At 41.5% G+C, this 20204-nt stretch overlaps 1 protein-coding gene across 3 annotated transcripts in view; it reads left to right on the top strand.

Moving 5' to 3' along the window:
* The first annotated feature begins 1045 nt into the window (after positions 1-1045).
* The window catches only part of SNX9 (sorting nexin 9), a 69526-nt gene continuing 50367 nt past the window's right edge, over positions 1046-20204 (top strand). For 2 of the 3 annotated variants that reach the window (XM_068397138.1, XM_068397145.1), the window contains exon 1: positions 1046-1244. In XM_068397138.1, coding sequence (XP_068253239.1) covers positions 1233-1244 — 12 coding nt within the window. In that variant the 5' untranslated portion in view covers positions 1046-1232. Of the gene's footprint in view, positions 1245-1822; positions 1883-20204 lie in introns of those variants that run through there. The other variant, XM_068397154.1, reaches the window with a different exon arrangement.

Genomic DNA, 20204 nt, shown 5'->3' on the forward strand with positions numbered 1-20204 from the left:
CAGCCAGCTTCTTCTTCATTCCTCATCCTCACTCTCCATAGAAACTATTTCACTTGTCCTACTGAAAAGGAATTTTTTTTCCTAACTTAAAAAAAAACTTCAGACACATTTTTCTCTTTTAATAAAGCTGTCTCACTGAGAAACTACACCAATAGCAGAAGAGAGGTTTGTAATTTCTACGGAGAAGGAAATGCAGATGAAGAGTTATGCAGCTTCCCAACAGCCTACCTGCCACTTAGGACTCTCCTTAGCAGCCCTGAGAATTTCATCATGTATTTCCTTCGACAGAAAGGAAATGTCTCCCTATTCCAGGCCAATCATTATACACATACAGAGGAGAAGTTGCGCTTTTCGGCAGTGCAGTGCCTTGCATGATCACTGCCACTGGATTTTTCCATCCCCTTCGTTTTAGCGTCCCATAACGTTTCTCCTACAGGCTGGAAATCAAATGGGGTCACAGTTAGTTTTTATGAGATGGTCGCAGAGTGCCTGAGAGTAACGCTACCGACCCTGACCAGCTCCTTGATGTTATTTTCTGCTGTTAATAACTGCCATCCCCCAAGGTCTGGCTGAAACAGGGCAGGGACGACGCACAACCCACTAACAGCTGCAGAGGGAGCCTGGCCGAGGAAAAATTGCTGTCCTGGCTATACAGTTGCTTCGAAACTTCTGTTCAAAGCTGCCGAGGGACAGATACTGTCTTTCTGCGGTCCCTCTCCCCGACCCGGACAGGGAGGCCGGCGCTCGCCGTGCCGGGGCGGCCCCGCTCCATACACGGGGATTTCAGGGCCAACGCTGACTACGAAGTGAAGTCGCTGCAGGCACCGGCGGGGAGGGGGGGGGCACGTCCGCCCCCGCCCGCACCCCGTGGACCGACTGGGGCGGCTCCCCCGGGGCTCCTCGCCGCGCTGCCGGTCCCTCCCTCCGGCCCTGACGGGGAGGCTGGGGACAAACAGCCCCGCCACCGCCCCCGGGTGCCGAGCCGTACTGTGCCGCGCGAAGCGGCGGTCGGGGCGGGGGCGTGCAGGGGGTGTGGGGAGGGGGCACCGCCAAGCGGCTACATCAGCCCCCGCCTGCCCAGCGCCGGGGCTCGCTGCTGAGCGGCCCCACGGCCCCCAGGCGGCGGCGACTGGGGGACGCTGAGGAGGAGCCGCCTGCGCGGCCCAGCGGCGGCGGGCGGGCCGGACACACCGACCGAGCAGCCGCGGCCGGCAGCCCGCACCGGCAGCGCCATGGCCACCAAGGTGAGCAGCCCTGGCGCGGCCTGGGGGGTTGTGAGGCGGCTCCGGGGCGCCCCCTGCGCCGAGCCCCCGGCCGCCGAGCAGGCCCCGCGGACGGGCTCGGCGGGCAGCAGCCCCTCTCGGCGGCGGGCGGGCGGGACGGAGGGAGGCCGCGCGGGGACGAGCTGCGTTTCAGGGTTCGGGGGCGAGTCGCTTCCCCGGGGCCTGCCCCTCGCCGCCGGCCGCGGGAGGGAGGGACGGAGCCGCTCGGTCCCGCTGCGCCGCGCTCGGGCCTCGCAGCCGCCCGGCCTCTCCGTGCGGCGTGGAGGGCTCCGCGGGGCAGCGCCAGCTCCGGGGCAGGGAAAAGTTGTTTTCTGCTTTATTTCCCCCCCGCCCGGCCCACTGCCTGGCGCCTCTGTAGGGCCGAAAAGCCGCCGGAGGCCGAGAGCTGCTGCTCCTGCAGCCCGGGCGCCCCTGCCCCGCTTTCACCGTGCCCTGCGAAGTGGCGCTGGCTGGGCAGAGCGCGGCGGTGGTGGCTAAAGGCCTCGGCCGCCGGCGGGCCCTGCCGCCCTGCCCCGGGACGGGGCTGCCCCGCGGGGCTGGGAACGGGGCGTTCCGGCTGCCTCAGCCCCCCACACCCCCGGCTGCCCCGTCGCGTCAAGGTACCTGAGGCAGACCCCCTTGAGTGGCATCTAGGGGATGGGTGTGCCGTGTCTCCCGTGGGAGCCTGGAGCCTGTAGTGTGTGACCTGTTAATAACAGGGTCTGATCTAAAAAAAAAAAAAATTTTAAAAAAAAACCAGGAAGTGAAATTATTTTGTTCAGTTCTTCAACAGTATCTGCTATTAATGAAACAGTCAGAATTAGCCCATCCTATCTGAAACTGGTCTCTTTCTAAATTAACAATATTTATTTACTATATTGGTTGAGGAAAGCATCTCTGCTTGTGTAGGTGTGAGTTAACATCCACCAGTAAACGTCAGCTGTAAGTTGTCTAAATATCGCAGGAGGCTTTTTTGGTATTTGAAGTAATACTTTGAGTCACCTGATTCCATAAACTTGGCCAGCAGTTTAAACACTTCCTTTTACTGAGGCAGTTCTCATACTGTACGCTATTTGTGTTGCGCTTCTCGGTACTGGAGAAATTCTGCATATTGAATGTGTCAAATTTAATGTATAAGTAGCTGTCTCTGTAACCATATAAGTTGATGGTTACTCATGTTTTAGTAAACTTTTTCAGAAGCACAGAGAAGTTGGTTTTAGGCTTCAAAATCACTTAGGCAGTTAAAGTATTAATATAGTGAAATTTATGTTCTTTTGAGGTTTTAGAATGTTCTTGATGGACTCGGTTTTAATATTGCTGGTTTCCAGTTATTGTGGGATGTGTGTATGGATAATATGTAATCAACCTAACTATTGTAGGTAGCAAGAAAAAGAAAATTACTTGTGTGTAAGCATATACTACATAATACACGGTATGCTAAGCAGGTACTGTACTAAAGCAGTTTACATGTTCTCTCCTCGCTTTGAGGTGCAGGACCCTGCGTTCTGTGCCGAACACATGAACCCATTTTATTCATACACTTGGAAACTTTCACTTTGCTTTCCTTGAAATAATTTTTGGAGGCATTATGGCCTCAGATTGGAGGGGGTATAATTTCTAACTTCCTAACCAGGACTGGCTTGAAATTAGGTGGTGCAAGTTCCTTCATTCTGCACACTGCAAGTTATGATAATTCACTTTAACTTGAAGGTTAAAATTGGGAAGTGATAGTAAAGACTTGATATTTTGTTCTTACTATTTTGATATGCTGGTAACTGAGAGCAGTACTGAAGAGAAGCTTGCTTTATTTTCTGTGAGCTTCACCCAGGAGATAGGTCCCTCTCTGCGAACTGCCGTTTTGGATTTTAATTTGTTAAACTTGTGCAAATGTCAGCTATAGCAAAGGATATGGTTTTTTAACAGTGTAAGGGAGTAACTGGCTTAAGAAATAGTTTTTAGGAGCTTGCCCAACTAACCAGTCACCATTTCGTTTGGAAAGTAAATTTTGTTTTTTAAATTGTAAACAAACTCCTCGCCTTCTACTTGCGCTCCTTCCAAAATAGCCTATTTTTAAAAGAAATATGCAAATTGTATTTTCTTGTATGTGAGAACTTTAGCAAAACTAAACTATAATTAGTCACCCAGAGTGTGAATTTCTCAAACTTCAATGGTGTCAAAACCTATATAGCCGATAGGGGCGACTGACAGTCAGGCCTGGCCTGCGCTGCACGGGCTGTTAGCGCTTCCTGACTTAATTCCTGTTTAAACTAGAATACACTTTCCAAAGAGGACTGGGGCAAAATTCAGTCTTGATTTGAACGTTTTCAGTGATGGAAAATCCAGTCTGTCTTTTTTTTTTTTAAAAAAAAAAAAAACATGAACTTGCTTGCTGTTGATGCTTCTTTATTTTGAATCTAAATTTGCCCAGCTTCTATTTCCAGTTTTATCCTTTTGTCTACAAGATTTACAAATGCTTGTATCAAAATGTTATGTTTCGTGAGGGGGAAATAGGGATTTCTTCCACAGCTAGCTTGTAAACCCTGGGCAGTTTTCTTGCCTTCCACTTCGATAAACCACAGCAATTAAGTTCCTAGAGTTTTACATTATGAAGACATGGTCTACAGTTGTGTAATCTGCTGGCTCTTCCCTGTACCATTCAAATTTACTGGATTTCTTATTGAAATAATAAAATCTTTTAGGGGAAAGGACTAATATTTTCATGCAGAAAGGCCTTTAGTGATGCTTTCCTAGTTAACTGGCAACTTGGTAGGGAGTCTTTTGTTGAAACAGGTCGGAGTGGCTGTTGGTCCTAAGTACTGGGGAGGCTGTGTCTGATGCTGTGAGCTGAGCTAGCAGTCACCCTTCCTCCTTCCTTGCTCCTAATCCTGTGCTGTCTGTAGGTCCCAGTAGTTGACTCCAACACTTGTCAGGCCTGTCTTTGAGATACTGTAAGTTGCTGAAATAGCAAAAGATTAACTGAACAGAAACAGTGGGGCTGTTTTCTCCAGTTCTAGGGAGGTACAGTGGCTGAAAGTTTGCTCAGAGCTGATGCAAAAGGTTAGGTGGGGTGGCAAAGTGGGGAGGGGGAGACTTCCGTGGTGAAGTGTGGAAATATAAATGGAAATGGAGGATCTGAGACTTCTGGTGGCAGTTCTTTGGTTGGCTAGATCCTTCCTGTAACTTGGCAGTGGATTTTGTGATTCCCTAAAGGCTTGCTCAAGGTCACATGCTCTAAAAACTGAAGCAAGTGAAAAAAACAAATCAAAACAAAACAAAAGGGATCGTTTAGGAGATGCTAACTTACAGAGTTTTACAGTAATTTAACTGAACCTGACTTCAGGCGTCGGCATTTTCATATTCATGTTTAAGAACTGATGCATTAAGCTAGATACTTTATTTTAGGTGCTTCCTTCAGAAACAGAGGTGAGCTTACTAATTCCTTATTCTTAACCATGCATTACAAAAGAAGGCAAAAAGTGCCTGAGCCTAAAAGAATAAAGCTTAAAAATTTTTCAAAACTCAGTCACAAAGTGCAATATTGTAAATGTGTTTCTGTGATAGTTGCTTGCAAAAATATTCTTCTGTTTGTTCCTTCTTGACTTCTTTGGCCTTTCCTCTTCTTTCCTCACTAGAGTTTGCCAAGTCCCAGCTTTACTTGTGCCCTTTCTTTTGTTTTTGAGTTTCATTGAACAGGGAGAGCTAGAAATGTCAGGAAGTGATATGGCGGCTTTTAAATAATGTGCTCCCTACCCTAGTGTATTTTTAGAGTTATTTATTATTTTAAAATGTAGGCAAGTACTTTTCTTGAAAAGGCTGATGTTTTGCAATTTGTGAAGTCCTAATTTCAGAAGGAGCTGAAGATACTAAGAGAAGTTGATAGGTTATGTGCACACTGATGGTCAAGACGGTTCTTCTGGAACCTGTGCTGCTAATGTGTGGTGAGGGTTTTAATTTAAAAGTTGAAGTTCGAACTAGAAGCCAATAAACTCTGATTTGTAGGAGTAACACTGTTGCAGTTGGTGACGTTACTTTCACAAGCCAGGTATTTCACAAGGTGGGTATTGATAACCTTCATGAGGTTAGGCCCCTCTTAGTGTCAACAGCAACAAATTTTTTTTGTAACCTTAGGGGCACCTGTATCCCACCATTATGTTCTTCATTGTTCAATGGTTTGTCTACTTTAAGAACTCATTTATCTGGTTCTGTTTGTAGGATAGGGCCCTTTTTTGTGGAAAGAAGTCCCTTGAGATGAACACTTAGACTGAATATCTTAGAAGTATCATTAAGCTATACCTTCTTTTAAAACAGGGAAATACTGTTTAAGGCTTTTTCTCCACCTAATCATGTTGGATAATCTCTTGTAAGTGTCACTAACCACGTATAGTTGAATTTGGCATGGTTCTTGTAGTTGTGGCGAGGGAAAACCATGATTTATATATGAAAATTTCAGGTAGGAAAAAATAACAACACATTAGACTTCAAATAAAGATTCCTCTTTGTAAGTGTGTATCCTTCCTTTCATCTTTCTTTTTGATTCTCTAGTGTTCTTACTAGTGTAAGGCTCCCCCAAAGAAGTCTCACATTTTCGTTTGTACCATCACAAAGCTGTTTGTTTGCATTATGAATCAGGCAGAAGCAATTATTTGTTCTGATTTGCAGCTGGGAAGTGAAGCATCCCTCTGTGCTAAGCCCTCCAAAATACCCAAACTGCGTTCTGCAAGTCTGTCTTCTGTATTGTCATAACTTTGAAAGTAGACTTTTCTAGGAAATCACATCTTAAGGGAATATTCACTTAATAAATCATAATACATCTGTGAGTTGGGATGAACTTTTACTATGCAGATCACTTCATAATCCATTCAGCAGGTTCCACACATAAATTCAGCAAAGCAAGATGTAATAAGGAGAATGAGATCATGGTTGATTTATATATGTAGGATGTGATGGAACAAAACTAATTAGGTAAAGTAATAACTTTCATTTTTATGGTCTTAATCATATGAAAAGTTGTTTGTTTTTTTAAGCTGTAATTAAGTAGATGTGAAAATATTTCCTGGGACTTTTTGGATTATTTTGGTTTTGTGGCTTGTATTTTTTAAGGGGCAACAAGACAAGTAGAGAAGGTGAAAATGTTTGGTAATGCAAATTTACCAGAGATTCCTGACCTATTGATGGAGTGAAGTGTTAGGATGAGCACGAGAACTGATACAGTCTTATTAAGATACAGGTTTTCTGTTCTTTTGTCTTTCTGTCTGACCTTACGATCTTTTAAAAGTTAAGTGATGAGTGGGTTACATTACGCTGCAGCAATTACCAGTGCAAGGCTTCTTGTTTGCCAGCCTGTTTCTGTGCTGGGAAGCTGGAGAGCTGGTGAGATTCTATAGGATGTTATGCTTGGGTAATGATTCCTCTGACTCAGTTTTTCGAAGTTATTTTAAGCACCTGGGCATTGAGTCATCAGCGACTCATTACCAGAGGTCGTCATTTGAAAACATGATTACAGTAGCTAAAGAGAAGGAAGTCTGGTATCAGATGTCATAAGCTTCCTCTGGTTTATAGAGTCAGCGATTCAGATTTTCACTCTGATAGAATTTCTCCATGCATCAGTATTATTTCAACATGAAGTCTTACAGTTAACTGTGGCTTTGTAAAAAAAGTTTATTTTACTCCATTCTTTCAAGGTTTTCCTCTGTGAATTGTCTTCCTCTTTTTAGAACCTCCAATTTTTCAGGTCTTGAAAAAGCTCCTGAAATACTGAATATCTACACATTCTTCTATTTATAAAAAACTTCTTATTTGATTAGGACATCTGGCAAATTTCAGAGTTTACGGAGGGAAAATATGAGAACTTTGCCGTTTTAAATATACGGGTTCCTTCTCGTATTAAATTTACGGGCAATTGCAACATTGATGGTGTTGGAAGCAGTCTCGCAAAACATTACAAAAGCAGGTAACAGAGACTGTAAAATAGTGGGGGTGATTTGTTTCAACCAGCATTGCAGTAGGAGAGATCATAGAATCATAGAATCGTTTTGGTTGGAAAGGACCTTTAAGAAACAAGACCTTTAAGATAAACATTTAGATATCTGGAATTAGTTAAAGTAAATAACAATTGCACTGTTCAGCATTTAAAAATGAATTTAAAAGCTAAACCTCTTCTATTTAAAAGCATGTTTCACAATTACAAGGTCATTCAAATTCACTTTAAACTTCTCCGAGGGGGCAAAAATCAGAGCTTGTGCTTTTACTTTATTTAGTTGTGTTCCTGCTTTCTCAGCGATTTATGATTGGAAAAGAGCTTCCTAAGTAACACAAAGTTCAAAAAACAAAGCAGTCTTATAGTAGTCCAATAAGCAAAATTTAAGTGCTACTGAAGAGAAGAAAATATATGCATATTGCTTACTGGAAAATTTAATTTAAGCTCTGAGCCTTGTCATTTTTTTCCAAAGCAGCCCTTTGAGCTTCCTATGGGTAAGAAACTTTCCTCAAAAAAAAAAAAAGGGCAATTAAGACCAGAATCATTTAACTTTGACAGACACTCCTCTGTGAGACCCACAGTAAGAGGAGAAGGGCACAAGGGACAACTCTTCTTGTAGGGAACTGCCTTTATGCAGGCTGATCCAGCTGTTGTGTAGTTGTGAGGGGACATTCAGGACATGGCGTGGTACAAAGGGCACGTGAGCCGGCGTGGGCGCTGCTAATAGGAGGGTGCGTGCTCATAGTAAGTGTGCTGGGTAAAGTCAAACCAGCAATTCTGTGCATGTGAGTGATATTTTTTTGTTGGTAAAAACTCTCATTTCTTTCTGTATTTTAGAGCAGCTCTTCCCCCGGGCCCTGCCCATTAAAGGAAACCACTGTACAGGAGGGGTTTCCAACGTGCAAAATAGGTGGCTGGAAGGAGGAAGGGGCGGTAGGAAGGTAGGCAGTGCAGCTTGAGGGAGGTCCCTTGGGAGCCCAAGTGAAACAGCTGCTTCTGGGGATGGGCAGCCATGCCTGACCTGGGGTTTCTGCAAGTGGGACTTGCCCAGGTGAAATCATTCAGTCCCACTCTTGTAAAAAGTGGTGCTGGGGTACTGCTCGTTGATGGGCATTTTCTCATGACTTATCGTTGTGTTACTGACTTGTACTCTGAGTTGCCATCTGCTCCTTCTTGGCAAGGGAACTGTTGTGCTTTTATTTTGTGTATTCATATGGTATCTCTGTTCATACACAGTAGGTTTTGGACTTGCTTTGCTTTTCCCAGCCTTCTGAGACTGCAGTTCTCAATGTTCAGAGCAAAAATAAGTTGTTCTCTCGATTCTAGTTGAATTCAAGCAAAGTGTTAGTTTTCCTGGCTGATACAACAAAATGGCTAATTTTCAAGAACAACTATAAAAATTCTCTTCATATAGCTTTAAACTGGTTCTCTCTTCTGTATGAGAAATTTTTTTTCTTTGTCATGATTATATGGGCAGTTTCTGAAAGAAAGACGATTGATATAAGGCTATTACATTTATTGTTCCTGCTAGTTGATTTAAGTCCTGGGATTCCCTGGAGAGCCTGTACAACTAATCTTTCTGCAGCAGTAAGGCCATGACTGATGAGGTGCTTCCTTTTGTCCTACAACTTCATCAGATTTGAGAAGTAAGCTTAAATGTTTTATTTCCTCCACTGCATTAATTTTGGGGGAGGGGTTAAGATTTAATTCAGTAATTGAATATTGCAATAACATATGATAATATAATGTAATTAGTGCTTACCTAGTTACAGCATAGTTCTTTCAACAACACTGTAATTTCCTCCCTTAGTAGCCCTGTATTTGTCTTCTGAAAATGGTTGCTTATGGAATGCAAAATCAAGCATCTTCCTTGCTGCAAATAACTAGACCATATTCTTAGAAGTTTGTGTATGGTTGTTGAATTGTAATTTTTATATCAACAGTTTTGTCACATTCTGTCAAGCTGCCAAATTTTCTAGTAATTTGTAAGGAAGCAGCAGTTCAAACTTTCTTTTCTGACTTCTTTGATGCTTTCTGTCACTATAAAGGTTGCTGGTACAAGAAAAGTTTGTGTGGTTCCAATTTAAATCAATTCCTAGATGATGGAAGATGGAGTTTTGTAAAGGAGAAACTGTAGATATCATATGACTTAGTCCAGTTCTGTCATTCATTATCTCTCTTTCTTTTTTAATGCTTCTGTCCAGGCATTCTTTTTTGTTTTTTTTTGACTTAAAGTGGGATAGGGCAATACTGCTAGTGTGTGCATTGCATTAATTTCCGGGTGACCAATACCCAGTTTAAGTGCTGGGTGTTCTCTGGCCAGGTCTAATGACTGAGCTTTGCTTATTTGAGCTGCTGTTTAATGTGCCTGGTTTGTAACTTCACAGGGTCTTGTACTTTTCAATACTGTCAACAGAAAAGCCTAAAATAGCTGTAGGCTTGAGTACATTAGAACCCATAAAACCTGAACTTTGCCCATTTCTAGAGTAAAGAAGCTTCATCTGATAAAATGGTAATACATTTATGTTGGTATAATAGTTTCCTTGCTTGTCTTCATAAAATAAAAGTAAACATAGAAATGGTTCAATTATTGGGCTTTCATAAAGTAGTGTTTCTAAAAAGGACTAAGAGATCCCAGAACAATAGTGTATTGATTAATGATGGTTACTCAAGTAACAGAATTTGGCAGAATTCCATGCTGATGATCTGTTTTGCTGCATTTTAGATGCCTTCCCAGCTGTCTTCAGTTAGCATGCTGTTCAGCACTTGTTTTCCTATTAATATTATCAGTATTTGGGACTTCAAAGTAGTAGAACTATTCCATTCAGTATTTTACAGGTCAAGTTTTATTTGAAGTAGCATCATTTTAACATGCAGGTAGTTTGCTTTGCTAGTTCTTATTTTGCTTTTAGACTGGCCTGTGCAGTTGGTACGTTGAAATGCACAACCTGTAGTAATGTGGTGAGTCTGAAAAGGCTTGAAGTTCATTAGATAACCTTAGCGAAACTTTGTGCATCTCCAATTGTTGGGATAATTACTTTTTTTTCTAATCTCCGCTCTCATAGAGGCAGCACTATTGTATGACTACAAGCTGTCTTAATGAGTAGGTCAACCATGTGGCAGTTTTTCTGGTGAACACTGCAGGCTTTTTCTGAGACCTTCACCTCTTACCAGCTTTGTTCTTTGGGGACAGGACTGCGAGAGTACAACAGTGATCCCTGATGTTTGCCTGAAACTTTAGGGCGGACTTGGCGTGGCAGACTTCTGAAACACAGTTAAATACTGGTTCAGCAGTTGCAAGTGTCGTGGTTTGATTTCAGAGACAGTCATGATTAATCTAGGCAGGGATTTTAATCATGCTTGAGATAAATGCATCCTGCCTAACAGCTGTAAATACAAAGCCATGCTGTACTTGCTCCAGTTCTGTGTCGTGGTGTAGCTCGAATTAATCTTCTCAGGTTTGAAATTGTTTAGTCCCCGGTCTGCTGGGAATCTGGAATAGGTTGGTATCCAGAAAGCAAAATGTGGGGAACTCTGGGCACTTGGAGCAGTGCAGTAAATTGATTCTGAAAAAGGTCTTCTGATATCATTGGAGCTCCTCACTCACAGTTAAAAGTTGTGCAGTACATTGTTAATAACTAGTAACTGGTTTATAAGTAATGTTTTAAACAAGAAAGAAACCTCAGGTGCTTAGCCCAACTGAAAGCTCAAATGTGATTCACAGGAGTATCTGAGTCAGTGTTTGGAAACATCTCTAAATCACATGGGTGTCTTGCACGTATTTCTGCAACTGAATTCCCCTTGCTTCTGTACTGCTTGGGTGTGTGGGGATTCTGTTATTTAGTTCGACAGTGCCCCATAAATAAGTCTGTATGAACACCACAAAAGGCAGCCAAGCACCTCTTTTAATAGTGCGTGATGGTTATTTTAAAAGTATCAGAATTTGAATGCTGCTTTTTAAAACGACTGAGCTGCTTATAGATAATCCACAGATTTTTAAATTCTTAAACACTGTTGTAAACCTGGAAAATATCGCAGTTTCTCTTTGTTTCTCTCATGCTATGTGACAGTGGTTATCTGCCCACCTGACTTGTAATTGCATTGAAAGAAGCTATAATTTGTTTTAATACCTTAAGATTTTAAGATCTGTTGCATTCTAACACTTTTAAGAGATGTTAGTCTTAAAAGCATTTTAGTCCTCATGCTGCATCAGTAACTTCTAGTCCTAGATGCTAGAGTTGAACAATGGGCCTCTCTATGTGTAGGAATTCACTTGAATGCAGGTTCTTACAGAATCACAGAATGTTAGGGATTGGAAGGGACCTCGAAAGATCATCTAGTCCAATCCCCCCGCCGGAGCAGGATTGCCTAGATCATATCACACAGGAACGCGTCCAGGCGGGTTTTGAATGTCTCCAGAGAAGGAGACTCCACAACCTCTCTGGGCAGCCTGTTCCAGTGTCCCGTTACCCTCACTGTAAAGAAGTTTTTCCTCATATTTATGTGGAACCTCCTGTGTTCCAGCTTGCACCCATTGCCCCTTGTCCTGTCAAGGGATGTCACTGAGAAGAGCCTGGCTCCATCCTCATGACACTTGCCCTTTACATATTTATAAACATTAATGAGGTCACCCCTCAGTCTCCTCCAAGCTAAAGAGACCCAGCTCCCTCAGCCTCTCCTCATAAGGGAGATGTTCCACTCCCTTAATCATCTTCGTGGCTCTGCGCTGGACCCTCTCTAGCAGTTCCCTGTCCTTCTTGAACTGAGGGGCCCAGAACTGGACACAATATTCCAGATGTGGCCTCAGCAGGGCAGAGCAGAGGGGGAGGAGAACCTTCTCTTGACCTGCTAACCACACCCCTTCTAATACACCCCAGGATGCCATTGGCCTTCTTGGCCACAAGGGCACACTGCTGGCTCATGGTCATCCTGCTGTCTACTAGGACCCCCAGGTCCCTTTCCCCTACGCTGGTCTCCAACAGGTCTGTCCCCAACTTGTACTGGTACATGGGGTTGTTCTTGCCCAGATGCAGGACTCTACACTTGCCCTTGTTATATTTAATTAAATTTCTCCCCGCCCAACTCTCCAGCCTGTCTAGGTCTTAGAGTGCATGCTGCCTGTAGTGCTGGCCAGGAGTGCATTTCAGTTGGCTTTGGGGTGTGCTGATGTTTGCTTACAGGTGGACAGCTAGAAAGAAGCTCATGATCTGTAAATCAGAAATAAGATATGTAACCAAAAATGAGCTGGACTAGCCTGAACAGAGTTCAGGTCTTCTTTCCTGAGCAAAAAATGATTTTCAACAAGACAGTGAAGTCCTGTGTGGTAGATCTGAAGAGCTGGTCTAATATCTGAAGAGCTAATCTGTCCTCACTGAGGAAAGCCCAAGTTGCTGAAGAGGCTAGTAAGTCATTGTCTTTATTACTAGAGAAAACACTTCCAAGACTCTTTAACACTTGAAAACTTGCCTAGTCACTTTTTTCTTACACAAAATCAAACAGAAATGGTTTCAAGGTAAGCTTATTACACCTTTATTCTAATTCTAAAAGTGCCAGTGGTTTAAGCCACGTGCATGTTGGTGGGAATAGAGTATTTCATTACTGTCTCTTACCCTATAAAAGCTTCAAACTTTGTGTTTTGTGCCTTTTGGAAACCTTTCATGCTTTTTTAACCATTTTCTTGCAATATGAGGTAGGCCTTATAATCCAGTGTGAATACTTAATACCTGCGTGAAGTATTGTAGGCACATGCAGCTTCTGAGGCTGAAGAAGAGCTCCCTATTCTGCATCTCCTCTGTCTGCAAGCATGTTTTATTAGCAGGAAGAAATGATGCAAGTCCTTGTTTCTTAGCTTTTTATCTGTATTTAATTTGCTTCTAATGTGCTTATAGTCACTGGTGTTGATTTCAAATGACTAGCTGCAGGCCATTGAACTTATTTTAGAGTTGAAAAATTGCTCAGCAGAAAGTGAGCCAGCCAGTCAAGAGACACGTTTTAATGTGGATTTGTAGACTAATGTGAGGATCCAGCAGTTACAGCTGGTGGGGGAAGATGGAGTAATGATACCTGAATATTGTGACCTCTCTTAGTCCAGAAGTGGAGTTCGCTGAACTTAGTTTCACTTTTTGGATGTTTGTTTAAATTCTGATGTTGCTGAAAGCAAAAAACAATTGTGTTAGAAAAGAAATTTAATACTAAAGGGAGGTTTGTATTAAACAAGTGGATTTTAATTTTTACTTATTGCTCAATAAAATCATAGTATAAAACCAATTTGAAGGGATGGTTCAGTTTCTTCAGGATAGTAGGTTCTTTTTCTAGGCTGATGTTGTTGAGCATGTACACAAGAACAGTGATGCCTATCACTATACAAGCAATATACCCTTTCTCCACTTGCTCTGTATTAGTGAAAAAGATAAGCATTGGGGTCTTTTCTCTGTAATAAATCTTAATCACTTTAACTGGCAGTTTCTAAAATAATGTATAATCTCTTGAATTCCTAAGGTAAGGCTTCTGTAGGAGTCTGAGAAGGCGGTATCCTCTTCCACTTCCATCTTCAGATTTTGTTTGCTTCTTGTCTCTTAGGAATGCCCATGAGAGGAACATGTGTAGAGATTTCTTTACTGTAGGCTGGGCAGAAGGTAGCCACCTTTCCAGGCTGAGAGGCATAGGCGCTTGAAGAGCCTCTTGATATTTCTGCATAGGCTATCCAAACATACACTTTGCCTAGCAGTCTGGTACAGTTGTGATAGAGGGACTAAAATGAAGAGGCTTCTTTTGTCAAATCATAGGCCCAGCTGTTGCGGCTGCTGCAGTGAAAATCTCTTTAGTCTTGGAATGCTTACTGGCTTTTGGATGAGCTTGGTTTCAGGATAAAGGGTGGGGGAAACGTTAAATCTATCTAAATGATAGGTACTGTTGGAAGAAAGGGAGTGGTCTCAGTGCTCTGAGGTCGGGCGCTCCTGCCTATGTTTCTGAAGCACTTTTCTTACTGTTTTTCTGAGCTCCTTGGACACCAGTTGTTTTAAATGTCTCACCAGTACCCTTAGTAATATCCACAGTGGGACTTAGCCTGTGTTTTGACTTGCTGAGAGTTTTTTCAAAGATCCATTGATTAAAACATCATGACTTTAGTCTGTTTGTGAATGGCGAAATGAAACAATGGTTAAACTGTCATTTAGAGCCTTTCCTGCTGCACGTACTAAGACTTCACTGACGCAATAAAGTCAGCTAGGGACTTAATGCTGACTCTTCAGCTGATAGCAAGTCAGATGTCTTGCAGTAGTTTTAAGCAGTAAACTACCTCAAAAACAAAATTCGACAGTAATCACAGGGCAAATTGCTGTGAAAGATCAAACAGTACAGAACAGAAAATGCAAAAATCATCTCAAGTTAATTGCCTTTTTTTTTTTTCCAGAGTATTGCCACTTTTTAGATTAAATGCTTCGTTTTGAACTGTTCTTTTGGATGTAAGCAAAAGATACTGCCAATTTCTGAACTGATTTTATTTGCAGATAGGTTTTTGTCTTTTTTCTTTCCGCTTCCTCAATTTCTCTAATCCTCGGATCCCAACCTGTATCCCAGGTATGTTATTTCTATTTTATTCTGTTAGAACTGCCCTTTAGAATGAGTATTTAGTTTCCAAAAACAATATTGGTGGGAAAAGCAATTCTGGAAAAAAAATACAACCAAAAAACCTCCCCAAAAATGTAACCAACCAACCAAAAAAAAAATAAACCGACATCCAAAAAACTTGTAGTAGAGAATGAGTAAAACGAAGTGTAGGAAGACAGAAATGCATTTTACTATTCTTGCTTCTAGGCGTGATCAACATTTTGCTTATCAGTGTTTCATAAGCAGCTGTTTTCAAAAGCTTATGCTTACTAGACCTACTGAAGAATATTTGTACTAACTGATGCAGTTTTTGTAGCAAACCTTTCTGACCTTTATTCATAACAGAAAGGTTACTGGGGTTATTTGAGGTGACCAAAAGCCCTTTGTTGTTCATTCCAGCTAAAAGATTAAGCTGCTGTCCTAGAAGAAAAGTTCAGGTCTGCTTACTGTCAAGGCTATTTAAAATTTAAGGAGTTGACTTGTGAAGAAGAGTCCTAGCTTTAAAAAAAAAAAAAAAACAAAAAAACAAGCTGATGCAGTGATTTACATTTTTTTTTTAAAGACGTTTTACCAGGCTTCCCAATTTATGGTTTCTGCTTCTCTAGTGGGATGCAGATTTCTTTGAAAACATTTATCTGCTCCATTTACTTTCCAAGACAAAAATGTGGACTTTGATCCTCTTTCTGTGAATCTGAGAACTGCTGCCACCAACAGTAGGACAGGAATCTGGAGGTGAAACATGAACCTGGAAGGTGTTGCCATCCTTGCTGCTGTGATACAGCAGTTGTCTTTCTGAGACAGTGGCACCAAGCAAATGAAACCTGTGAATCAGTGTGCCTTGAAAAGAACACTGCTGGATTGTCAAAGCACTGAGCCGCTGAAGCACTAACTACTAAAGGAAGGCATGCATTTATTATGGGAATTTCATGCTCTGAATCTTTTGTGGATATATCCAATATTACCTTTGTACTATCTGCCACTGCCAGCTGTCCAAGAGAAGCAGTTGTGGTATGAGTTTCCTAAACTTCAACACGTGGCTGGAACAGATGAATCTACAGCGTAACACAAGAGCTCTTTCTAATACAGTGAAGTCCTGTCTGTAGGGAAGGCGTTTTCAAAGGTGTGTCCAATTCTTGAGTGGCTTCTCTGGTTTTAGTGCTATAAAGCATACTTTCATTGTAACACAGCAGTTCTGCATCAGGAAGTCCAGCACTATAAAAACAACTTGCTTCAGAAGTGTGAACTTAAACAAAAACCAGTAGTCACTCTCTGTGGGTCGTTAATCATTCTTATCAACAGAGGTTTAGACAGGGAAGCTGTTGTAAAAGCTGCTGTGAGCACAACTGATGTGCATTAGCAGTTTGTATGCTCATGGATAGTGAGGAATGCACAGTGGTTTTCGTGGTTTTACTTCTCCATGAAAAAGCTAGCCTGCTGCAGGTGAGCTGTAGTGCGGGCACGTGTGTGCCTGTGCACATCAGGATTGTCAGACTTGGGGGTAAGTTGCTCTTCCATCTGAGCCTAGAATCAATTGAGTGAAACATCTTAGAAAAGGCAGAAAGATTATTCTTGTGAGAAATAGGTGCTTGTGTTGCTTTATCACCTCTTTCAAGATTCTGAGGGAAATACAGAAGAGCCAGTATGGCATCAGGATGTCTGTGGAGATCTTGGATACTCTTCTAGGAACTTAGTGCAGTGATAATGTTCATTGGAATTTTATTTTAATGACTTTTGCTAGCCAACTTCGTTCCCACTTAATTTATGCTGAGTCTTGACGCACTCACAGTTATAGTTGCATAGTCTTATGTCTGCTTGCAGAAATAAGTTGGCAAATGCTCTTTGTTATTTTTTTTTCTCTTGGGTTTTAATATTTTGGGAAGAGGGAGGAGGTACTCAACTCAGACAAGTAAATAATGGAGAAAGGCGAAGTCTGCTCCAGGTCTGCAGAGGAATAATACTTTTGCTGATCTAGGTATGGCTTTTCAATATAAAGACTCTTTTGTGTTTGTTTTAATATGCTTAGGCATGATTACGATTATCATTCTAAAAAGATAGTAATAGTGATTGATTGCAATGCTTAGAACTTCTAGAAATTGGGAGGCTTCACACTGTAATAAGACAGTAAATCTGTAAATTGGGAAACTGCAGTTCAGATGTGTAACTACAGCAGGTAGAACGAGCTCCAAAGAATGCTGATGTAACATTGAAAATTACTGGTTTCCTTTCTGTTTTCTTCTCCTTATTACAATCTAAATGTCTATACCCGTACTGCTGAAAAGCTCGTTTTCCTTTAATAAGGAGGAATTCTTACTGGTTTCCCCCTGTCCTCAACTTGCAGACAAAACTGCCTGCTCCCTCTTGTTCCAGAGAAACTACAATATATGCCAGAGCTGCAGAGATGCTGGGGATCAGAGAGCCCTTTACCTCCTTGGCATGTGCTGTGCCAGGGTTCGGCTTGATCTGTGCTGTCCTTTTCTCACGCGAGGGAGCAGGAGATGAATGTCAGGATGTGTTACAGACTCCCAGTGCGGGATGAGCTCCGCTGCCACCTGAGCAAATGGAGGCAGTAGGTGTGCAGTACAGTGACCATGACTGCTTTCTGGTGGACAGGGGAGCAATATGTGCAGCCAGTAAAAGAAACAAGTTTTCTTATAGCTAATAGATTGAGTAACAATTCATACTTGTTTTGAGTGTTTGCATTACTCTGTAAATGAAGTAACGGCCTTTATTCCACTAAGGAAATGTTTGGATCTCTGCAGTTCCTGCAGTTCTTGAATTGTTTGATCCTTTTACATTTGATCAGAAGTAAATACGAAGCACAACAGTTATTTTAACAAGTCTTGTTTTTTTAAACCTGTGTTTTGAAGAAGTTGCCTTTGTGGTGTTAATTCTGTGATCTTTGGAATTTGTCAGAGATTCCCATTTTATAGATATTCAAAATGTCCATAAGCTTAGACCTAATATTCCATGCATGTATTGCAGTGCCCAGGAGCTAAGATCCTTTTCTTGTTAAATGCTTTCTTTTATCCATGCCCATGTGCTATTTTTGTGTAAGTGGCAAAGATCTAACTCTAAGCCATAACTGCTACTTGGATGTAATACTTGTGGCCAGTAAGTAGGAAAAAGTTTATTGCAAAACCAAACCATTTTCCTTTTTATAGTATTTTGGAACTGATTGTCAAAAATTGAAATTGGGTTGGGGCTGATGCCTCTGCCCAAGAAAAGGCTAGAGGGTTTTCCATTGTTAACAATACACTTATTAAATTGAGGGAAAACATTTAGTCACTTGGTTTTACTTACGTTGGAATTGATTGAGTTTATACTATTTTTCCCATTAAGTCTCAATAGCAGGAGGGTAGCGTTAAAGCTTACTTGCCAGGAGTTCTTAGGAACTTAATTCCCAAACTAGGCAAATGAGTCCAGAAATGCAAGTGAAACTGACAGTACCAGCAAAAAAATCTGGGGAATGTATTTGAGACGTCAATATATGGATCAGGTTACAGATGTACCTCAAATGCTTAATGCTCTATAATAATCCATTTCTGTAGTATTGCAAATCTTTTTTTTATTTTCAATTTCTTAAACTGCACTAAGGCAAAATTATTGGGTTTGTTTGTAATTTTTTTTCCCCTCTTCTACTTTTTTTAACAACTTTCAAAACAGGCGTCCGGTGCAGGTGAATAGATAGACTTTGGCCCAATGACTTTATTAAATTCTATGTATCTCTCTTAGTCTTTCCTTCCCTACAAGCTGAATACTTCCAGATTTTTCTGAGTAACTTTACTTCCCTGATACATCTGGAGAACCTAGTATTTGCATCTATTCTCTTATTAAACACAAATATATCTTACCTTTCTAGTCTAGTCATTACTGTGTGGTGTTTTGACAGTTTTCCTGAAGGCTGGTAAAATCTGCTCTTGTCCTGGTGAACTCTTACTGTTCGTGTGAATAAAAGCAAGAACTTAATACTATGGTGTACTACTTGAAGGAGGCTAAGGCGGCTCTCTGGTTAAGAAGGCTGCTTTCCCCATGGTTCAGATGCCTAGCATCTGAGCATTGTTAAATTGACTTGCAGGAACTGGGTAAGTATCAGTAACCTGCTGTAAAAAGGACATGTTCAACACTTTCATCTACTATTGCTGAGGGGAGAGGCCTGGAGGATGGTGCTTTTTACACTCCTACTTAAAATGTTCTTGTATTTCAGAAGGTATGGTGCTTCTCTTCAGTTTACTTTTTAAGGAAGGTAAGGCAGCTTATTCTTATATTTGCAGGGAAGCCTGATTTTCTGCTGGAAGGAAACCAGTCAGTCAGTAGTATCACTGAAAACAGTTTTCTCCTCTTCATCTTGGTTTTGCATGCCATAATCTGAAAGTGCTGAAAGCGTCAGTTCTAAGGGAAAAGCTTTCATGCATGGAAGCATCAGAGTGCTTGGGCCATGTTTTTCTGCAATGTTGTGCTTCTCTAGTGGCGAAGACCAAGTGTTTGATTTGTTGTGCACGTGGTTCAGGCTTAGCTTTGTCATCTGAACAACAACATAGCATTTTTTCCTCTGCTCTGTTTTTACTTACACTGAAGTAAAGTATCTCTTGACCAGCCAGAAGTATTTCCACATGATACTCATGAAATTAAAATGTGGGGGAAGGAAGTTGTGTTTTTTCTAGTTTTATGTCAGAAGAAGGGATGTTTAGGTGCGGAACATAACAACCTGCAATTTTGAGACATGCAAGGCTTGATGGTGAATGTCTGTCGTCTTGTATTTTTTTTCTTATCACATAACTTGCTTTCAACAGAAATCATGATTTTAGTGTCATCTTTATGGCAGAAACAATTAGTTCTTGGTTTGGTTTTTTTTTCTTCCCCCGACCTCCAAGTACAAGAAGGACCTCATTGCTGTACAAAGTGTTTGATGTTATTAGTAACACCAATATAAAATTGTATTTCTTTGATTTAGTTTATTAATCAGCAGGAACAAAGCCCACTTCTGTATGAGCTGAGGTAACTAAAGCATATGTCTTCCTGGTGAAGATGAGACCATAGCCTTGCCTCTTTCAGGATGCACTAGGGAAATTGGTGTGTTTCCTGAAGGAAACTTTCTGTTGCTCTTAATCCTGTATGAGCTGGAGGTATAAGGGCTGTGATATAATCTATATTGAGTATTGATATTTTTGTTATAACTGTCAATACTGTCTGTTAAAATCTGTACTTTTACTGTTTGCCTTTCCTAACCTGTAGTCTGCCTTTCCCTTTTGCCGCTCTTTGATACTTCAGCTTTGGCATCAATCAGATAAAATAATGTATTAATTACTTCTGGGGCACCTGGCTAGCATAAAGACTTGAGGTGTAAATAATAAGGCTTT

Source organism: Nyctibius grandis, chromosome 1, assembly GCF_013368605.1.
Source record: "Nyctibius grandis isolate bNycGra1 chromosome 1, bNycGra1.pri, whole genome shotgun sequence".
Classification (NCBI taxonomy): domain Eukaryota; kingdom Metazoa; phylum Chordata; class Aves; order Nyctibiiformes; family Nyctibiidae; genus Nyctibius; species Nyctibius grandis.